This window comes from Puma concolor, chromosome D2, assembly GCF_028749965.1.
Source record: "Puma concolor isolate L17-30 chromosome D2, mPumCon1.1.hap2, whole genome shotgun sequence".
NCBI classification, from domain to species: Eukaryota; Metazoa; Chordata; class Mammalia; order Carnivora; family Felidae; genus Puma; species Puma concolor.
In genome coordinates this window covers 54,235,087-54,257,684 of record NC_141677.1, presented here as the reverse complement: position 1 = coordinate 54,257,684, position 22,598 = coordinate 54,235,087, and the positions used below count along the sequence as shown (strand labels likewise).

General features: G+C 47.8%; 2 protein-coding genes and 1 long non-coding RNA gene across 9 annotated transcripts in view; 1 reads left to right on the top strand and 2 right to left on the bottom strand.

The window, feature by feature from the left end:
* Positions 1-2,135: 2,135 nt before the first annotated feature.
* Positions 2,136-10,544, bottom strand: CYP26C1 (cytochrome P450 family 26 subfamily C member 1). Its single transcript, XM_025918404.2, has 6 exons — positions 10,339-10,544; positions 9,560-9,784; positions 8,801-9,076; positions 7,380-7,535; positions 5,145-5,474; positions 2,136-3,201 (listed from the first exon to the last, which is right to left on the bottom strand). Exons 1-6 carry the CDS (start codon positions 10,540-10,542, stop codon positions 2,824-2,826), a joined length of 1,569 nt encoding a protein of 522 aa, XP_025774189.1. The 5' UTR covers positions 10,543-10,544; the 3' UTR covers positions 2,136-2,823.
* Positions 2,989-4,267, top strand: LOC147576082 (uncharacterized). Its single transcript, XR_015241739.1, has 2 exons — positions 2,989-3,426; positions 4,021-4,267. It is a non-coding gene; the product is annotated as an uncharacterized LOC147576082 (long non-coding RNA).
* Positions 10,545-12,225: 1,681 nt separating the features above from the next.
* The window catches only part of EXOC6 (exocyst complex component 6), a 234,594-nt gene continuing 224,221 nt past the window's right edge, over positions 12,226-22,598 (bottom strand). For all 7 annotated transcript variants that reach the window (XM_086680379.1, XM_025917949.2, XM_086680383.1 and 4 more), the window contains 2 exons: positions 14,606-14,718; positions 12,226-13,495 (listed from right to left, as the gene is read on the bottom strand). In XM_086680379.1, the coding sequence (XP_086536505.1) occupies positions 13,363-13,495; positions 14,606-14,718 (246 nt within the window). In that variant the 3' untranslated portion in view covers positions 12,226-13,362. The remainder of the gene's footprint in view (positions 13,496-14,605; positions 14,719-22,598) is intronic.

Below are 22,598 nucleotides of genomic sequence, written 5' to 3'. Positions count from 1 at the left end.
CTGTGACCCCTGCAGCCCGGACCGTGACATCCGAGTGAACTCTGCAGGGCCACCTCGCCAAGTTCAGCGCGCGCCGGGTCACAAGATGAGTGGGGCCTGCGTGCTGGAAATTGCCGGGGGAGGGGGAGAGTTCTAATAAATCTGCCCGTCGAGACACGCGGGGGCGTCCAGCGGGGTTGTCAGGCAGGAAAGGATTAAATGTGAAAGTGAAGATCATTAAAGAACATCTTGAATGGGGGAAGAGGTCAATAAATTATCAACCCGATAAGAACTTTGATTAGAAAACTTGCCAAGCTTTCTTCAGTGGTGGTGGGCGGGATGAGGATTGGTTCCGGGAAAACAAAATATTTCCAAGATGTTTACAAAATAGCCTCCCGGTTGCTAAGGGTTGGGGGTGGAGAGTGTGTTGTTTTTGTTTTTGTTTTTTTTTTTTTGTTTTGTTTTGTTTTGTTTTTGTTTTTGCTGGAGGAGGGGAGTGAGGACCCAGAGTGAGACGCGAGTCAGGTCAGTTCCCAGCACCCTTCCTCACCTTTTACCCTCCAATCCTTTTCTACTTCTTGGGCACCCATTCCTGTCTCAGGGTGTTACACTCGCTGTTTCCTCTGCTTGGGGAGCACCTTTCCCAGATCACCGCTGGCTGGTTCCTTCCGAAGTCACATGTCACCTCCTCACGGAAGTCTTCCACCTTCCCACCCTGCAGAGTCTAGCCCCCAGGTACCAGGTATTACAGCCAGCTTTTATTTTCTTGACAGCACTTACCACCGTCTGACATACTCTTGCTCTTTCGCTTGCTAGTTTATTTATTATCTACCTCCTTCGTTAGTAAGCATATGCAGCCCATGAGGGCAAGAACCAGTATGCTCCTTCCTCAGAGAATCTGGAACTACTGAAACAGGAGCTCAGATATTCCCTGAAATTACTGAAAATGATGTATCGCTGGGAAATTGAAGCTGCCCCTACTGGAGCTTATAGTTAGTACAGATCCCAGAGCAGGTAAACCAGGTCTCTTACCACATACACCATGGAGGCTTTGGAGAACCTCCTTCCTATGTTTCTCCTCTCTTCCCCCCAGTCAGAATCCACCCCAAGCCTCGATCCTCCTGCCCCCTCCCCCTGGTGGAGCTTCTCAGCCCGGATGTTGTCTGCAGCCTCAGGGAGCACCCTGAGGACAGGCCCCGGTTCTGCCACTTTTGCTGGCTCCACTGCCTCCCAGAGCCCATGGCCTGGCGCCGGGCCTGTGATCAGCAGTGGGTGATGAATTGCCCTGCATGGGGGTTATGGCAGTGTCAGCCGAGCTCTCTCGGAAGGGCCCGCTGAGCTCTTGAGCTACTGACCCTGCCTGCGCCTGCTGCTTCCCCCTTTCCTTCTGGCCCGGGGATCCACCTTAAGCATAAGGTCAGGAGGGCACTAGCTTCCTTCTGGTTCACTAAGGGGTCAGCTTGGGGCCTCGGTGGCAACTTCCCTGGCTCACCCATCATGTCCAGCTGCCCTGGCCTGTCTGAAGATGGGTGGCAGGTTGCAGTGGGCTGTTGGGAATGGTGCCACTGGAGGCTCTTGGCTTTGATTTAAACACCAGTGGAAACCTCTGTGTCAGAGTCCTTAAGCCATAGGGATCACTATGAAAGGACAAAGGGCTGAGCCCTACATGGTAGCCACAGGCCCAGAGGCCCGAGCAAGGAGTAAGTGATGGGGTAGAGGAGTCCAGATGGGGTGGCCAGTCCACTGGCCAAATAGCCCGGGAGCACATTGCTAGTTCCTCAGGGAAGTCTTCTGTTTCTCCTATGCCATGGAGGGGGTTGAGGTAGTAAACTGGTAGGTCCCTGCAGCCAGCTATTACAGAGAGAATTCTCAGCCCAGCTCTTGGGATGTGCTCAGGAGGACAGCTCTGGGCATACTCTGGGGTGGGTCTTTCCTGGGTAACCTCCATCACCTTCCCACCAGGAAGCAGCTGCCCAGCTAAGCCTTAGCCTCCTCGCTCAACTGCTGCCGGGAAACTTTCTTCTTGGCCTTTCTGTTATCGCTAGAAATATCCCAAACCTCTCTGATTATGTCTCAACCTCCCATGAAAATAATCCAGCCTTAGAGACATCTCCATGTGCCTGTTCTCCCTTGTATATGTGGAAAGATTAAACACGTTCTCGAAGTAGGAATTTTTCTTTTAAGAAGTCACCAGCAGAATCCAATGATATTGAGCTGTTCAGAGCCCTGGGAGAGCCCACAGTCATGTTTCTGCTGAGACTGAGACCAGCAGAGTGGCCGCGGGGCCCCAAGCCGAGGCCCGCTCCCTGAGGGCCTTCCGTTGGGCGCCTTCTCGGTATGTCTTAACTGTAGCCCAAAGCCAGACCGGAGATGCGCTTCCTCCCAAGGGTTGCAGGTCCCAGCTGCGTTCGCTGGGTCTCTGGCACGGTCCAACCCTCCCCTGACAATCGTCCCCGCGGCCCCAAGATCCATGCAACCTCCTGGGCTTGGCACAGGGAGGCGAGGACCCGCAGCTCCTAGTGAAGATCTGTTCCCTCCATCCCTGTTAGCAAACCTAGTAAAGGTTTAAGAGGCTGGGCTCAGGACCTTTCCTTCCTCAGGGCTCAGAGCCCAGGAAGCACCTTCCCACCGGCCTGGGCGCTTCTCCCGGGCTCCGTGGGCGCAGTGGCGGGGGCTCGCGCTCCTCCGCCCTCAAAGTCTGGCACAGAGCTGCATTCGGTGACCGTTTGTTGAGCGAGTGAGCGAGCGCCCTGCCCGGCACTAAGAAACCTAAGAAGCCGCAGATGGGCGGCGCTGAGAGCGCGCCGCTGCCGCTGGCCAAGCCTTGTTCCGAAGCGCAGAGGGTCAGAGGCGTAGCCCATCTCGCGCCGCCGAAGGCGCGAGCGGGTGGAAAAAGAGCCGCAGCCCGTCCACCGGGTGCACGATGGGCACGGTCTGCATGGCGGGGAAGGCAGGCGTGGCCAGTTCCCAGCGCGCCGTGCGCACCAGCTCCACCGCCAGCAGCTGGAGCACGGCCTGTGCCAGCTCCTGGCCGAGACAGCTGCGCGCTCCGCCGCCGAAGGGGATGTAATGGAAGCGGCCGCAGGCGCCCCGCGACTCCTCGCCCGCCGCGCCGAAGCGCTCGGGGTCGAAGCCCTCAGGCGGACTGCCGTACACTGCGGCCGTCTCGTGCGTGTCCCGGATGCTATACATCACGCTCCAGCCCTTGGGAATCTGGTAGCCCTGCGGGGAATGAGGAGACCCACCTGACCACGAGGCACCTGGGACCCAGGCCCGACCCGACCCTCCACCCGGGTGCAAACAACAGGCTTCCAAAAATCGGCAGGAATGTTCATCTAACCCGGAAGCTAGGAGAACGCTCTGCGTTCCAATTTCAGCTCCTTTTCTGGTGAGCTGTGTGACCTTAGGATGGATACTCAATCTCTCTGAGCCTCAGTTTCTTAACTGGTAAAACAGGAACAAAAATGCCCGTTTTGTTGTTGTGAGAATAGAATAAGTCTGGCATATATATTGATGGTCAGTAAATGTAATCTGTTGTTATGTATGCTTCAGTGTTTTGTTTTGTTTGTCTTTCTTTTTTCTTCTGACATTAGATCAAGAGACCTAAGTTCTAGTTCTGCACCCACTCTCTGCATGGGCGGGAACAACACAAATGACAGGGACCCTCATTCCTCTATGATCTGCTCAATTATAAGGCTCTTCTTTGCATTGAACTGAAAACTGACTCTCTACCCGAACACCCTCCCACCCCCATTCCACTTGCTGTGCAATCATATTCAGGTCTGGTAGCCACACTTTAAGGAAGCGAACATGGGACTCAAACCCAGGCATCCTTAAAAGGTTGTAAGGCAGCCTTCATGTTTCCTCTATCCACCTTCAGCTTTTTCAACTATTCTACTTTTTGATGTGTCTTCCAACCCCCTAACTCTCCTGCTTCCCTAGCCTGAATAGCTTCAGGATGTCTATTCAGTGGGTCTCAACAGGTGACAGATCTTGGAATCACCAAAAAACATTGTCTCTCTCTTTCTCTCTCCTCTCTAGGCCTCAGTTTTCCCATCTGTAAACTGGACAATGGCTCTCCCTCTGCTCCCCCTGGTGGACCTGTGCTCCTCTTCCTCTGTTTCCCTTAGAGACTGTAGAATAAAGTCTGAATTCCAAGATGCAGCATCCAAGACACTTCTAAACACCTCATGATTCCACCCAACTTTGTCTGAATGGTCCCCCTCTCTGCTGGTGTGCTGTTCCATTTCAAATGTCAGCCCCCAAAACATTTTGGTGTCATTCCTTACTACAGATCTCTATCTTCCTCACATCCATTTGGTATGAAGTATAGGCCCTGGCCTCCTTTCTCTCCTGATGATTTCCTCCAGGGCAGAATCCCGGTAGCTATGGTTCACTCCACCCCTGGTGTGGAATGGGCCACAGATGTTCCTTGGCTGTTTAAAGCGAGGGTCAGGGAAGGGAGTGCCCCATCTCTGCTTGGAGCCGCCCAGCGACTGAGCTGGGGGTCGAGGGGGACCGCAGTGACAGCCATTCAGGCAAACATCCTCAGTTTCACAAGTTTAGGGCTCCACTCTGATGCCGTCACTGTGCCGCCCAGCCCTGACACCACCTGACTGACGTGTCAGAGCTGGAAGGGACCAAGACTACTTCCTTCCAGAGAGCAAACTGAGGCCCAGAGCGAAGAGGGAATTGCCCAAGGGCTTAATACAAACGAAGCCAGATCTGGCTAACAATGGCCGGTTCCTTGCTTGTGAGGCAGCAGAGGGTGGGGTACGGGACACAGTTGGGGGCTCTCCTTGTTTCCCACCCACACTCACTGGCTAACGGGAGTGCTGCGCGGAGAAAAGAATGTCTTATTCTAAAACTCGGTTCTGCTTGAGTTGACCGACCCTCACCGCCGCTGCAAGCTCAAGTAGGCGGGGTTCCTGGTCTTATCCGCTCACCAGGCGCCAGGCTTCGCGCCCCCTCAACCGTGCTTCCCGGTAAACCGGACAGGGCTCGGCGCCCTTCGTAGGCGGAAATCGGAGGCCCCGGGTGGGGGGGAGGGGTGGGCGGGAAGAGGTGACCTCGCGGTCCTAATCCCCCCGACCCCGCCCGGTCGACCCCGCCCGGTCGACCCCGCGGCAGGAGGCGGCGGGGTGCGGGGCGGCGCGCGCACTTACGTCGAGCTCGAAGGTGCGCAGCGCAGTGCGGTAGCCCCCGGACACGGGCGGCAGGAGGCGCAGCACCTCCTTGACCACGCAGTCGATGTAGCGCAGACGGCCCAGCGCCGCCAGGCTGAGGTCAGGCTCGCAGCCGCAGTCGGGCCGGGGCCCCGCGCCGCCCCCCGCGGCCCCCGGCGCGCAGCCGCAAGCGCGCCCCAGCCCCTGCGCCGCCAGCTCCTGCCGGATCTTGGCGACGGCCGCCGGGTGCTGCAGTAGCAGCAGGACGAGGGACGTGCTGGCACTGGCCGTGGTGAGGAAGGCGGCGAAGAGGAGCTCCACAGCCGTCTCCTGCAAGACAGCCCGGGCGGCGCTGAGTCTCCCGCAGCGGGCCCTGGCCGCAAGGCCTCCGGGCCCTATGGCTGGGGAGCAAAGGGCCCAAATTTACCGTTGAGCAAAAGCCAGAGTGGCAGCTCCGTAAGCAGGCCCGGAGTCGATCGAATCCCAAGTCTGCCCCTTGAGAAAGCCACATATAGCAACGGCCCAAACCAGGATCTATCCACTTACTTTGGAAGGGCTCCCAGAGACGCGAGGAACTTATTCTGTGTGCTATTCTTAGTGCTTTAAGCGTTACTCCTTTGATTCTCATCCCAACCCTGTAAGGCACAATTACTGCCCTCGTTTTACAGAAGTGGAAACTGAGGCTCCAAGAGGCGCTCAAGGTAGCACCAGCGGCCGGGCTCAGGAGTCCAGTGCTCTAAACCACCTGGTGGTGCTGCCTGAATCCCTGTTGGGCGTCCTGACAGTGAATTGGGATGGGAGGAGGACAGAGGAAGGCACCTGTAGCAGCGGCGCCAGCCTCCAAGCAAAGGAGTCATCAGGGCTTCCTCCTCCAGCTGGGTGGAGTGGTCCAGTGAGTGATTAAACCTCTTCTTGGTCTGCACTGACTAGTAAGCACAGAGGGCTTCATCCTCCAAGCCCCAGCACTTACTGCCTCCCTCTGCCCTCCCAGCTCCTGGTGTCTTCGTTCCTAGTGGCACCCACAGTTTGTGTTTATACATTTATTTATTTGATCTTGGGATGAATGTGTACCCCTCCCTTCCCGCACCTCAAGGCCAGGGGCTGTGTTTTGCTCACCGCTATATCCTCAGTCCCAGTGTAGAGCCTGACACCAAATAGATATATCATAATATCTGTGGTATGAATGACCTGGTCCAAGGCTAACTGCCCGCCCTGGACAACATGGGGAGTCCCAGTGTCCTTCCTGGCCAGGCCTAATCTGCCTGGCCTGCCCCTGATGCCCAGACCAGAACTGAAGATTCCTGATCAGTGGGTTTCTTCCTGAGAACCTGGAGGGTGTTGTCACACCCTGTCAAACACTCCTTTGCAGAGCTAGGAACTATTCCTATCCAGGGGCTCTCCCAGGACTCATTTACTTCTAACCCCCTGGATTCTTGCAGCTCTCATAACCCCAGGAGTCAGGAGACAGATTATTAGCTCCATTCTCAGAGAAGAAACTAAGGCTGAGCCTTACCCTGCATGGGTCTTGCAGAGTGGGAAATTAAACTCAGAAAGACTGGTAGTTGCTTTTGGAAGGGTTGAGGTGTTCCCATTTCTAACTTTCCTCTGCCTCCCCAACCTCTCCACTCCTTTTTGTGTTCTCCAGCAGGTCCTGGGGGCCATTCCAAAGCTTCTCTCCTTACTTCCATTGCCTGTGCTGTATGCATACATGGGGAGGGGCTCTAAACTTGGAGAGACCACGCAGTGGCCAAAGAGGTTAGCAGTGCCAGGTGACAAGGTGGCTCAGGGAAGGAGAATGTTGATTTCCAGAAGAAGAGGGAGCTTCAAGGAAGATATGGAGTTTGACCCTGAGCCCTTAGGGTTTGTAGAGAAAAGGAGTGGAGGGGGTTTCATAGACTGGGGACTGCAGAGGCAAAGGCATGGAGTGACAGAGAAGGGTGTGGGTGAGCAGGTCTGTTTGTGGCCAGAACCTGTAAGTAAGGGCCGAGAATTCATGCCTTTCCACACTCCTACAGAGAGGGATGGTGACTGGCCCAAGGCCACAGAGCTGGTGGGTATGGCTAAGCCATGGCTGGAACCCATGTCTCCCCTTTCCCCTCCCCCTAAGGAGTTCCCAGGGCTTAAAGTGGAGCCAAACAGGACTCTGTTAGGGGCCGGGAGGAAAGGATGTAGCATGTGTATGGAGACCTGCTAGGAATGCAAAAGGGGGAGAAGTAAAACCTTCCCACCACCTACCTTCAGCTCCTGCACTGAGAGCTCATGGCCCAGCTCCCTAGTGCTGTGGATAATCATGTCGAGGGCGTCACTCAGCTCGGCAGCCTTGTCTTCGTGAAGCTTCTCTGCGATGGCCTCCTCCAGGTACCGATGTAACTGGTCTCGTGCCCGGATGCCCTGATATGTGAGGAGAGAGGGGAGGTGGGACAGGAAGTCTGAGGCGGCCAGGCCTGCACACCTAACCCCCAAATCTTCTTCCTTGGGCTGCTCTGGTCCACTGAGATCCAGGTGTCAAGTTTCTCAGCTTAGCTTCATGCCTGGCACATAGCAGGAGCTCAATAAATGCTCAGGAATTTATCCACCATCTCTACACATAATTCTCTCTTGGTGATCACATTCCATACTGTCCCTGGTGGGGTGAAATCAGTCCATTGCCCTTTGCCTTCACTAGACTAGGCAGGGGCAGTGGGCACCAGTGTAGACAGGAAGGCACACTTTAATGGATCCAAAAGAGCTCTGGCTTAGAGAACACTACTGGAGGTGGGTCTAAGCATTAGCCTCTGTAAGCAGGTAGGCAAGAGGTAGACAGTTCAGGGAGCAACACAGCAAAAGCATCTGAGCACTTGGGTTTTCAGATCATAGGAGATGGGGTTCAAATCCTGCCTCTCCTGGCCGGCTGTGTGATCTTGGGTAAGTCACTTAACCTCTGAGCTTCAGTTTCTTCACCAGTAAAATAAGAATAATACTTTGCAGCCTGAGAGGATTAAATCAGAAAAAGCATTCAAAGCCATCAGCCTACAGCATGCCCCTTTATACATAACCATTCTTTTTATTCGGGGAAACAAAAACCAAGGCATCAGGACAGTGAGAAGCCCCAGCTTACAGACAAGGAAAAGGCAAATTCGGCCCTCCTGGTTGCTCTCTGGGCCTGGCCCACAGCTCTGAGGTCTGAAGAAGCAGCGGTTCTCTGACCCAGAAATCAGTGGGGCCGGGGCCGCGGACGGGAAGCCGGCACCCACACCTCTCCGACCCGGGCTAGGCCGGGGGAGTGTCTGCGGGGCTAGTGCTCCCATCGGTTCCGCAGCCATCCGGGCTTCCACAAAGGCGCTGGAGGCCGGGCCAGGGGGCACCGCTCTGGAGACGTGCTGGGATGACGGCCTGGGTGCCCACCACGGAGACCCAAAGTCAGGAAGCCAGCGACTGCTGGGTCGAGCGCGCGGGCCCGGCAGGCACGGCCCTGAGAGGCTGGGATCGCACAGCCAGTGAGGACAGGCCAGCCCCGACGCCCACCGCCACACCATGCCACCTCCCCACCCTGGGCGAAGCCTCGGTTCCCCCGGAGAGGCGACGCGTGGGGCGCGCAGAGAGACTGGTCTTCGCCTGGAAGACACACCCACGCTGGGAAGCCCCACGAGGAAGGTTTGAGGCCAGAGCGGCAGTACCTTGCGCAGGCCGCTGAAGGGTACGTCCAGGGGCAGCGAGAAGAGGTTCTCTACAAACTGCTCAAAGGTCCGGGCCAGCTCCGCGCACTGCGCTTCGTCCAGCCGTAGCCCCAGTAAAATGCGCGCAGCCATGCGAAAGGTAAGAGCCTTGGAGGCCTGGTAGACAGCAACCGGCCGGCGGGCCGCGCACCAGGAGCGCACCTCGCGCCGTAGCACCCCCTGCAGGCGGGGCACGAACCGCTGCAGCGCCGCACGGCTAAACGCTCGAGCCAGGACCTGTGGGAAGCCCGCGGGGTCAGCACTGGCCATGGTCCGGCTTCCTCTGCTCCGCGATTCCAGAGGCACCAGAATGCCAATGTCGGTCCCCTTCTCTTCTTCTAAGCGGCCCAGACCTAAATGTGTTGGCTTTTGCTATCGCCATTCCCAGACTCTAAATCTCTGATGTTTACAGTCCCTCCCATCCATCCAGGTTCCAGCTGCCACTCCCTCCGGGAAGTCGTCCCTGGTCCCTCTCCAAGGGGGGCTTTCTGGTCCCTTTTCCCCACCCATTCTGGTATCATCCACACATAGAAGATTGGAGATGAAATGTCCCTTAAGTCCCAGTCCTAGCCTTATAACCCAAAGCGGCAAAAGGTAAGGGACTGGACCAAAGCCACCACTGGTTAGCCAGGGGGCTCTGCCAGCTTCCAAGTGTGCCCCTGAAACCTAGCCCTGGCCTGACCCACAATAGGTGCCCAGGAATCGCAGGTTTTGGCTCACCTTGCGCCGCTGCCGATGCGGCTCACCGACTAAGCCGATCAGAGTGTGCGAGCCCAGTAGGATGTGCGCGCTCTGCGGCCACTGGCTGCGCACCAGGCGGTGCTCGCCCAGCAGGATTGTGCGCACGTTCTCGGCGCCGCTCACGCGGATCACCGGCCTGCCTAGCAGGTGCGTCTTGAACACTGTCCCGTAGCGCTCCCGGCGGGAGCTGTGGAAGCGAGAGCCCTGCAAGCGAGGCGGAGCGAGGCTGGAGCTGCTGGGTCTCGGCTGAGGGTCTGGCCCAGGCCTCCCAACCGCCCCTCGGTAACAACTCCCTGCTCCAGGCCGGCGCGTGGAGTCTCTACAAAACCGAGTCTCAAATGGGCCTCGCGACTACCCCATTGAAATGTAGATTCTCCTGTTCCCGTTGGGGCGAGGAAGAGACTGAGGCTCAGAATGGGGATGTGAGAGCCCGAGGGCTCATGGCTGAGAGCGCCCGGGCTTCCTGATTATGTGCTTGCAGGGTATAGAGCGAATGCTTCTTAGAACCCCTCTGTTCACCCTGGCGTCGTGTCGTGTCGTGTTTAAGTAGCGCTGGGGATAACCCCGGTGACATACGGTCCCTTCGAGGGAGCAGCTGGACAAAGGCGAGGTCTGTGTATGCTCTCTGGGGCCCTGGGCGATAGGACGAGACCGGCTACGAACCCTGGGAGCACACTGAGAGCGAGGAGGGTCCCGTGGGAGTCAGGGTGGAAGGGGTCATGTCGGGGTGAGAGCACGATGGGGTGTGAGCCACTCACCTGAACTAACCAGTGCAGCGTTTCGCCGAAGAAGGGCCAGCCCATGGAACCCTTGGGCAGGGGCAGGGCGGAGGCCCGGTCCCGGCTCAGCGTCCAGCGGAGCGTCCAGAGGTGTTGGGCCAGGCTGAGCAGCAGGCCGGCGCACAGGAGAGCGGTGCCCGCTGCCCCCAGCACTGACAGGCAGCTCAGCCCCCAGGGGAACATGGCGAGCCTGCGGGGGGCGGCCAGGCGGCTCGGAGCACTGGGGGCGCGAGAGCTGGGGCGCTGGTAGCACGCAGTGCTCACCTGTTCGGTCCGGAAAGGGCCTGGGGCTTGGGGACCAAAACCGAGATTTAAAACCTCGGACAGGGACTTCGCTCCAGAAGCAGACCGGTAGTAGAAGGCGGCAGTGACCACACGCCCTTAGGGAACGTGCCTTCCTCTAGTCCGACGCCTTCTGGGCCCAAATGCCAGGTCCTCGCTGGGGTGCCGGCTGCCTGGGGACCGGGGGGCGCCCGGCACCCGCGGCACCTCCCACCTCCTCCCCGGGTCAGCGCTCCTTTGATAGAAGCAGCGAGGGAGAGCCGAGAGAGGAGCAACTCACCGGTGTCGCCAACTTGGGCTGCGGTCACCGGGGCTGTAGACCCCCGCCCCACCTCCCTCTCTTCCCGGCCCACCCTGGCCACATTTATATAGATATTGGCTCCCTCCCTACGGACCGGTCCCGACTCATACAACGTGACGTGTCCATGCATATTTAAAGCCCTCCGAGCAGAGTAGTGATTGGAGGCGGTGGGCAGCGGCACGCTCACCCAGGGACGAGGAGTAAGGAGTGGCAGCCGCCGCGGCGCTCGGGCTGGGCTGGGGGCCGCGCCCCGCGCCGATCCTCGGGCGGGGCCTGCGATTTCGCGCCAGAAGTGCCCGGCTGTACGCCGCAGCCCCGCGGGTGGGCGAACCCCGCGCTCTCCGCTAACGCGGGCTCTGTGGCATCCCCATCCTCGGGGTTGCAGGTGCCCCTTCCCCTTCCGACACTCCAAGGTTGAAGGGTTATCCCCTTTGCTCTGTTTCAAATCCCAGGGAAACCGGGGTCTTAGATGCCTCGCATTGCAAGCACCTACAAGGGGTAGCCGGGGTCGAGATTCCCGGACATCTCCACACCGCCCCTGTTTCTGACCTACCACTTCGGGACCCCTTCAAAACATGGTCGTGTGTGTCACTGCTGCCCAGAGCTTCACTGAGACACCCTAGTCCCACCAGAGGCAGAGATCTCCGGGCGCCCTACGGGTCTCAAGGGCCGATTTCACCGTTCCTTCCCACTCCGGAGGCCACCCCGCTCGACCCCAGTCAGTCTACCTGGTTGCTTCTCCGTTTTGTGTGGGTCCGTCCGAGGGCTCCAAATGCCCCAGGGTTCGTGCCGGTCCCTACAGTGCCACCCGCGGGTTGGCGGGAAGGGGGCCGGATGTTGTATGTATTATAGAAGAAAGGGAACCCCACACCATCACCGCCATGGACCCACGGTGGTCTACTCCAAGCAGTCCTAAGCCGGCGTCTCTCCGGATCCGGGGACGCCTCAAAGAAAGCCAGAGAGAGACATCCCGAATGCCCTGCAGGGCTGGGTAAGGCGCGCGAGGGGCAGCCACATTCCACAGTCTTCAAAAAGAGCTAGCTGTTCACCGCTCTCTTCTAATTTCCAGATTTTATTGTGCCTGAAGAATTACCATGTTCTCCATGTAGGTTTTTGTTTTTGTTTTTTTTAAATGTGCAGTACTTTAGGATTGAGGCGGTCAATAAATACTTGTATCTTTGTTTTGGTGACACTCCCCATTCCAATAACTAGGGAATAACAACAGTCTTTCTGAAGGAAGCAGTTATTTTAAATCAGGAAGCTCTGAATAGATGCAATAGCAATGCATTTTCAACTTGCTCAACATTTTTAATATTTCATCACAAAATCAAGAAATGTACATATAATTCTTTACACTTATTTTACAGAGTTAAGTAGAAGTTTCTTACAGGCATAAATCCTGAAAATGGAAAAGAAATATTCAGCATAAATACAATGAGAAGAAAGTTGCGATCAGACTGATATTATCATTAGGACCATGGTGGTAATTTACACAGAAGAAAATGTACGTTCATTTTAGATTTTCCAGCGTTCATTTGGTTTGGCTTGTTTCCATACCGCGGACAGGTACTGAGATCTGCTACTGAAGACAGGAACCTGAGCCCTGTGGCAACTTCTGTGTGTAGGAACGTATCTACCCTAGCACAAGCAGCACCTCAAGTAGCTTACCCCACTTCGTTCCTGCCCTCTTTTAACTTGAACCAAACCAAACCAAATAAATCCTAGAATGGGGTCAGCTACAAGCAATATAGTTAGAAATATTAACCCTGCTCAACAGCAACACTGCATCTCAAGAAAATCCAAACACTTTTTCTTCATATTCAGAACCATTAAATTAAACCATCCAAGGAGAACAAATAATTCATATTCTTACAGAAATCAAGTTTGATTTCAGGGACCTTTAAAGATTTGTATACCACCCCCCTGCCGAATCTGCAGAACTGGAAAATTTAGTCTACTTAAATCATATTGAGATGAAAATAAAAGTTAACAGTCACAAAATGACAGTGAAATACTCCCATATCAGACATGATTGCATTCCAAAACTGGATACTGATGAAAAGAACCCAGAAAAATCATTCAAGTCTGAATAGAAAAAAATACTTATATGTAGAGGCATATAAGGTTTTTCTAATGTATTTACAATCAATTTCATATACAATTTTTGACCTGATTTATGTTTTACCTTTTTTCCCTAAAAGTGAAAAAAATTAATGTCACCTTTTCCACATATAAAATAGTATCCAATTATTTAAAATTCCGTAGAAATGATATTTTTATTGTTTCTTGTTTAATCTCTCATTAGTGTCTTTTTTCTACTCCATTTTTTAATTCTGCAACCAAATTACTGTATCATGACCTGTGCCTGTTAGAGATCAATGTTGAATCACAGATTTGGTGTCACTGAGTGCAATCGAAGTCTAGGTGTGCTGGGACATACCATTCACCAAACTTCTTAGCTGTTTCACGACTGTCTCTATCAACTTCTGTTTGTCTCGATCATTCTTCCTGAACTGAGCAAATATGTTGTTCTTTTTGCTAGTATCCTTCATCCTAGGAATATATGTGAATGGAGAGGCTTGGTAAAAGGAAATTAAAAGCTATGCTGTCATAAGTAAATTATCTTGGCATGCTCTGAATTATCTCACACCAGTCCTATGCTTGAAAAATATTCTTCAAAGAAAATAGGTACTAATAAAAATACAGAGATAGCAACCACACAAAAAATTAGCAGCTTCATTTTACATTCTACATGAAGTAGTGTTTTTGCATTAGTATGTAAATCTAAAGTATGTTACATTTTCTAATATCATACTATTTTCTAATATCATTCCACAAAGTATGCTAAAATACATACCCTCTATGGACTCTGCAAATCACATTCATAGCGAGACAAGGTGAAAGAAAAATAACATTAGAAAATTTAAAGCAATATTTATTTATTTATTTTTGGCCTCAGTAGTGTTTCATGATATGGTAAATTTACATTTATTTTAAACAGTTCTTTCTGTCCTCTCACATCAAATACATCACAGATATTTGAAATGTGGGAAAATAATAGATATTTTTCATACTGATACCTAAAATGAAATATGATTAAGCGAAAGGAAAATCTGTCACATAGTGAGGGAAAAGTAACCCCTAAACTTCTGTCATTTTTAATTGGACAAAGATGCACCAGCAAATGTCCTGTTACTTCAGTTCTTACTATTTTATTTTTTCTATTTATTTTTTCTTTTTATCACATACTTCTCTATCTGCACAAAGAATCCAAGTCCATCATGGTAGGATATCGACAGCAAACAGGCCAATGGCTAGCCACATTTTACAAAACACCTTCTTTTCTGTGTTATACCATTAAAAAAAAAAGTTCCAATTCTCACTCATCTCCAGTAAACATATTCCTAAGGCCAATTAAGCCTGCTATTGAGGATGCAATAGGAAAATTTTTGTTCACATGAACATAAACAGCAATCTCATATAAAAACTACACCAACACTGCACCAAGAAAGAAAGAGGCTTATGTTTTGGCCATTAAAATGGACTGAGCTTTTAAGCTCCATTTAGACATTTCTCTTTTGTTGAAAATCTCTAGTTCTTCAATCATCACTAAATCACAAAATGCTAAAATGTTATGCAAAAATGTTTTCAGAATATACTCACTTCTCCAAAAGAGTAAGAGCTGTGTTTGGATTCACCCGAAGGTACTTAGAAGCAGGCTGTCCATAATCAGCTAGATAAGTAGACCAATCCCAAACCATAAACAGGTCAAGGAGCTGAGGAAGACAGGGCAAAAATGTTAAACCAACTTTTGAGTATTTATCCACAGCTAATACATAAAGTATATGTCATTCTTGATCCTTGATCTTAATGTGCCCTCCTTCCTAGGTGGAACAGAATAAGGAATTCAATTTTTAAACTTTATCATTAACTATACTTTATAACCAAAATAGCATGCACTATCTTTTTACTTTTGAAATTCCTAAATTGGCAGGGGATGATTTTCTAATACGGTACCTGATTGCATTTTCAAACAAGTGTACAATAATAAACACACTGTTCATAGAATTATATTAACACTTGTACTGATGTATGGAGATTTAATCTTTACACATTATTCAGTTTATACTCATTTAATTAGTAAGGGTTGGTGCTACTACCTGTTTGAAGAATTTCAAAGAACTTAAATTGAACCTTTTTTCTTAGAGGTTAAGTATGTTTACCTTTCAAAGAAGCCGTTTGTACCTAGACTTTTCCCAAAGTAATTTAAACCAAAAGCTCAGATAATCTCAATTAAGTGCATTAAACAACCTCTGCTGAATTCTCCCTGGTGACAGATCCTCAGTAGTGTTATGAAATGTGGGCTTCAGGACTCAGCCTGTTAACTCTAGGCAATCATTTTGTATAAACAAACAACAACAAAAAGAAGCCCTCTTGTATTCCATAGTGTTTTAAAATTGACTATTTGCTTTATAATCTCCAGTGAGAATTGTTGTCAAATATGGAAGTAATCTTTTAAAAGCAATGCCATGCCTAAACCAAAGCACCAAACTCCTTATCCAACTTTAAAACCCTAATCTCCCTTAAGCCATTTAAAACCAACTTCCTATCCCCATTTGAATTGTTTCAGAAAGCTAAATACTTTACTTACTACCTTCCTTCAGTTTTTATATTATTCTTTCTTCTTGTTTTTTAACTCACTTTATAAGTAAGGGGTGTACTGGTTTTGCTTCCAATTGAAGGAAGCATTTGTATTTACTCATAGGACATGTGAGCCAACCCATGGGCCCTAAGAGGGATAAAACTTCTGGGGTGATTAAAACCTAAACAAAGGTTACAAGAAACTAGCTCTTCTATAGGAAGGTAATGGATTTGTTTGACTCTTTTCTTATCTAACATAGAGACTTCCCTGTAAAAGGGTGAAAATTCTATAATGAAAATATTAACTATTACTAATAAAATAAAAACCACTCTATTTTCCTTTGGACAATATTCTAGGCTACATCCAAAGTTAAAACATGGGTACAGGATCTACACCGAAACAATGTTAAAAGAATATATTGTCTGAGAGAAGTTATTTAAAGTTTAAATTTATTTAAACTTCTGTGTAATTTTTGACTCTTGCTTGGCAACAAGTACAGTTTTCCCTCCTTGTGAAAGGAGGGAAAAGTTATTTTCACACACACCCACGGTGAAAATGAAAACTGGCATAACATCTCTGGAATGTGATTTTGTAATACCTGGTTAAGAACTTTATAGAAATGGTCGTTCCTTTTGATTCAATAATCCTACTTCTAGGAATCGAACCTCAGGAAACAGTAATAAAGGTAGAGAACAATGATATTAATCTCAAAAATGTTATTTGTGTTATCAAAAAACTGAAGGGGAAAAAAAACACCTGAAAACAGTCCAAATCTCAATATTAAGAGAATGGTTAAGTAGTAAGGTGTATCTATCTGTAAGATGAATATCATGTAGTTATTAAAATTGATGTTCACACAAAATTTTAAGTATCTGTTAAGATGCTTATGCTAAACGTTCCTATTAAAATTACATAAAAACCCATCAAAAAAGACTGGAAGCAAATTTGACCGAATGCTAAGAATGGTTGTTATTTGTGTGGTAGGATTATGGGCAGCTGTTGTCGTCTTCTTTATTTTCATAACGTCCCACAATGGACACGTATTAACTCTGAGTTAGAAATAAAGTTTGCCTATTTATATATTAAAATAAATTTCAATAATAAATACTCCTCACACAGTTGTTAACAAAAGCCTCAGTTTGAAGGATTCTTCTTTTAGGTATAAGTATGTTTGCACAAGTGTGTGTGGGCATGCGCACAGTCAGCAGAAAGTAACCACTTAATATACTGGCTGTAATCTCCCTTTCTTTCCAGAAGGCATTAGCAACATGACCTTTGGGATTTGGAAGAGGAAGAAGCCTTAAAATAAGTCTCTTTTTCTCTTGGGCTGATCTACCCCCAGGTGGGAAAGGAGGAGTCCACTTAATGAATTTAAAACCTACACCAACTCCAGCTGTGAATACAGAATTGACTCTTTTACAAAACAGCACAAAAACAGATAAAGAAATACTATGCTTACAATTTTCACAAATTTCACAAATGCTTAAAATTTCACAATTTTCAGATATTCATATGCAAGTCTCTTATCACTAGAAATAACAGGAACCATAAAATTTAACCTGCCTGCCTCCATGCAGACAAGTCTAATCTGCATACTTTCAAATTTATAATAATACTTTATAGAAATACTCACCGTGCATCATTAACTTGTAGATATCTAAGGAAATCTGCATAAGTCTGCATATTCATGGTTAAGTAATATATTACCAATGTGGATAAAAGGCCAAGAATCTAGATAAGATTCATTTATTCATTCAACAAATATTTTTTAAATTTTTTTTTTCCACGTTTTTATTTATTTTTGGGACAGAGAGAGACAAAGCATGAACGGGGGAGGGGCAGAGAGAGAGGGAGACACAGAATCGGAAACAGGCTCCAGGCTCTGAGCCATCAGCCCAGAGCCTGACGCGGGGCTCGAACTCACGGACCGCGAGATCGCGACCTGGCTGAAGTCGGACGCTTAACCGACTGCGCCACCCAGGCGCCCCTATTCATTCAACAAATATTGACTGCCCACCTTTTTTCTTTTTAATGTTTGTTTTTGAGAGAGAGAGAGAGAGGGAAACAGAAGGGCAGGGAGACATAGAATATGAAGCAGGCTCCAGGCTCTGAGCTGTCAGCACATAGCCTAACGCAGGGCTCGAACTCACTGAACCCGCGAGATCATCACTGAGCTGGTCTCATGCTTGACTAACTGAGCCACCCAGGCGCCCCTCAAATTTTCATTGAAAGTCCAGCTAGTTAACATATAGGTAAGCTCCAATGAATTTAGCATGAAGATAGAAGCTACTGATTTCTTAGGAGCAAGTGATTGGTTGCTCATTATTCTCAGCCAACAAACCCAGTGGCTATAGACTCCAGCACCATTCTGTGTCTGTGCCCCAAAGGATGCATACACATGAGTGCAGAGGAAATACAGGGCCAGGAAGCACACTGATCCCATATTCTGATTTCTCATTTCCATGTGTGTAAGGATTTTTCAAAAGCAGAATATTGCATTTAATAAGTAAATAGAAACAAACTTCATAAAGCTAGGCAGCCAAACTCATAGTGTGTCCAACAGAGTGTAACCACTCAAGAGATATTCAAGAGGTAACTAACTTATTACTTAGTTGATGATGCCAGACTATTCCAAGTTTACCTGGGAGCTTTTTCCTTAGGCTTCTCAAAGTATAAAACTTGAACACCCTACAGACTTCTCTGGCTGATGCTCACAGCTTCCTGAAAAAGGTCAACGTTGGTCTGTGGACAAACTAGGGTGAGTGAATGCAGTCAACTGACTTCCCTCCACTGCTCCCAGTCTTTCCCTGGGGCATTGGTAAAGAAAATAGCTTCCCTCAAAGTAAAGAATTGGGTCTAATGTTAGTAGAGTTAAATCATCTTCCTAGAGAAAGCACTAATATTTCTGAATGGTCTATCAGTGTCCTTCATCCCTAACTATTACAAGGTCCTGTTTCACTTTTTTAAATTGAAGTATAATTGATATACAATATCCTATTGGTTTCAGGTATACATTGTAGTGATTTGTTATTTTTATACATCACAAAATGATCCCCAAGGTAAGTCTAGTTACCATCTGTCACCATACAAAGTTATTACAATATTACTGACTATATATCCTATGCTGTACATCACATTCCCATCATTTATTTATTTTACAACTGGAAGTCTGTACAACTAAGTAATCCTCTTTTACTTAGTGTGCCAACCCCCCCAATCACTCCCCACTCTGGTAACCACCAATTTATTTCCTGTACCTATGAGTCTATGTCTGTTTTCTTTGCTCATTTGTTTTTTTAGATTCCACAGTGAAATCATACAGTATTTGTCTTTCTCTGACTTAGTTCATTCAGCATAATACTCTAGGTCCATTTATGTTATCACAAATAGTAAGATTTCATTAATTTTTATGGCCAAGCAGTTTTCCATTATACATATACATGTATTATATATATATAATATACATATATTATATAATATATAATATATATATAATATACATATATTATATAATATATAATATATATATATAATATACATATATTATATATTATATTATATATATATATATATATACACACCACAGCTTCTTTATCCATTTATCTGTTGATGGATACTGTTGATGGATACTTAGGTTGCTTCCATTATCTTGGCGACTATAAATTATGCCACAATGAACATACTGGGTGTATACAGCTCTTCAAATTGGTGTTTTTGTTTCCTTGGATAAATACCCAGAAGTGGAATTGCTGGATTTTATGACAATTCTATTTTTAATTTTTTGAGGAACCTCCACACTGCTGTCCATGGTGGCTGCACCAATTTATATTCCTACCAACAGTGCACAAGGGTTCCCTTTTCTTCACATCCTTGCCAACACTTGTTATTTTTCTGTCTTTTTGAGAACAGCTATTCTCATAGGTGTGAGGTTACATCTCATAGTGGTTTTGATTTGCATTTCCCTGATGATTAGTGATGTTGAGCACTTTTTCATGTGCCCATTGGCCATCTGTAGGTCTTCTTTGGAAAAATGTCTATTCAAATCCTTTGCCCAATTTTTAACTGGATTGTTTAGTGTGTGTACACACCCACACACACACAAACACACACACACACTTTCACACCCACACTAAGTTGTGTACGTTTTTTACATATTTTGGATATTAACCCTTTATCAAATGTATGATTTGCAAATATCTTCTCCCATTCGCTAGGTTGTCTTTTTGTTTTGTTGACAGTCTCCTTTGCTCTGCAAAAGCGTTTTAGTTTGATATAATCCCACTTTTTAAAGTACAGATCCACTGAAGCAAAAGATATAACACAAAGCTAGGACATTATTCTTGGGTCCTACCTAACCTTATGCCAGGCAGTTATGGCATGAGCCCATTTTTATAGGCTGCTCCCCATGCCTGCTTTGACCAAAAGGCATGTTCCCTGGTTTTTGGAGTGGTTTAAAAAGAACACAACTGCTCTGGAGCCACAGTGTGATAGGAAGGGATGAAGAAACTGGAGTGGTGCCAGAAAAAAAAATCACTGACACTCACCTTCACTCTACACAGTCATAGCCTTGGGGTCTACCTCTCACATCTGGTCAGGTTTCACAGGATGCACTATATCCTTAATATTAAAACCTAAATTATGGAAAACCTCAATTCTCTACCTTAAGCTTTGCTCCCTTCAGATGGCAGTACACACACAATACATTTGTTATTAATTACACAAAATCTCTCTCAGTCTTGTAAATAAACAGTAAGACACAGCTTTGACAGGTGAATTTATTAATTAACATATATACCTGAAATTCAAAGATGTAGATCAAACATGAACAAAAACAAAAATCTTCCCTAGATTATTCAAAAGCAATTTTACAATTACTTATTAAAGGATAAAGTCAGGTATATTATAATGAAAATTGGTATTAAGTTCTATAAATGGGTTTGTTCCAATAGTCAAGTAAAGTAATTCTACCTTAAATCCTTTTGGGAAGTAAGCAAAGTATGGATCATACAAAAATGAATAGCAAAATAATATGCCTCAGTTCTATCTCATCATGATTTATAAGATTACCTGAAATTAGTATCCTAACTTCTTTTTTCACCAAGGATTCAAAAATACCCTTCATAACTAATCTGATAACATAAAGTAGATTTATGCCAATATCTGTAAGTGAGTTGTAAGTTTCACTTCCTCAGCATTCCTTGTGTGTGTCCAGCAAACAATAAGATTCAGCCTTAAGGAAAGAAATGGTTGCATGGGTGGTCCCATTTATATGCTCAAAATAGTTGAATCGCTTCAGAATCACTGAAGAATTCATGTGTGTCAAAGCATTTGGCTTGCTGACAGTTTCTTATCCTGTCTCACTCCTGGTCTACCCCCCAAGAAACTTGGGGTCTTGGACCTGTTGAGACCACTTTATGCAACTGACACAATGGATCTAGGCCAACTTAAAACCATTCTATGGAACTCTTGAAGTGACTTTCTGTCTTTGTAAAAGTGAAGCCAGATTGCCAGGTCATTTTTTCCTTGAATCTGGTTTAACTTTCTTTGTTTTGAGTCTTTTGGGTTTTGCTTTTGAAGCACCTCAGGGGCAGTGACCCAAGACAGAAGATAAATAAAGTTAAGCCAACCTCAAGAGAAAAGCAATTGGGGATACCAGGTTTGCTTTTGTAAATGTGAACAGTGACCTGGGGGCTCAGGGTCAACCTTAGTCCCCCAAATTCCCTTTTCCAAACACCAATTCCACCTGGGATCTCAGAGTTGCTCTGCAGATTCCAAAAGTAAAGCAGAAGATCATTTTTCCTTTGCCTCCAAAACACAAAGCCAATGCAAGGGTTCCTAGAGCGCTTTGGAGATTTAAACAACAACAAAAATCCTAAACCATAATACAGCTTTAACAAAGAAATATGAACAAGTAGTCACTGGGGATTCAAGAAAAATGGATCTTACTAAATTAACCCAATGGGGGGAAATACAAGTCTCCTTTTTCCAAACAGATATTAAAATCAAATGATGAGGGGCGCCTGGGTGGCACAGTCGGTTAAGCGTCCGACTTCAGCCAGGTCACGATCTCACAGTCCGTGAGTTCGAGCCCCGCGTCCGGCTCTGGGCTGATGGCTCAGAGCCTGGAGCCTGTTTCCGATTCTGTGTCTCCCTCTCTCTCTGCCCCTCCCCCGTTCATGCTCTGTCTCTCTCTGTCCCAAAAATAAATAAAAACGTTAAAATCAAATGATGAGCTTAGTATGATTTTTAAAGCTCTTAGCTCTACCCCTTTCCAGCTACCTGAAAACACCACATTTGGAGAATTCCATATGAAGCACAGAAGAGAAATTTAAGTAGCAGCCAGAAAGTACCTAGGCAAAAACTGTAAAGAAGCAGTATAGTGCCTCCATCCATATCACTTTTTGCCTTCAGGGGTTAATTGTCCTTATGCTGCCTCATGCTCTCTGATACACCTGACCCCTAACCCACGCCTGCCCTCTTCAAATGTTCCATGTGCCAAACCTGTTGAGTCAGCCTTTCCACGCCCACCTACGTAGGACCAAGAGCAAGCTCTGGGCACGGCCCTCTGCAGAGACCTTTTAAAAGCACTGATCTCTTCAGGTTATTTTATTCAGATGAACTGCACACAGAAGAAGAATGTTCTCAAGGTATTTAAAAAAATTTTTTTTAACGTTTATTTATTATTGAGAGACAAAGCATGAACAGGGGAGGGGCAGAGAGAGAGGGAGATACAGAATCCGAAGAGGGCTCCAGGCCTTGAGCTGTCAGCACAGAGCCCGATGCGGGTCTCGAACCTACAAATGGTAAGATCAGACCAAAGCAGGACGCTCGACTGACTGAGCCACCCAGGCGCCCTTCAAAGTATTTTTGATGGTAAGCTATATAGTAGTCAGAGATAAACTAATTGAGTGGGTTCAGAATTTGGGAGAAGAGGCAAAAAAATGGGATTTATGTAATCAGATTTGTACATATCCAGATTTGCTTTAATTGTTTGGTCACTATCATAGCTAAAAT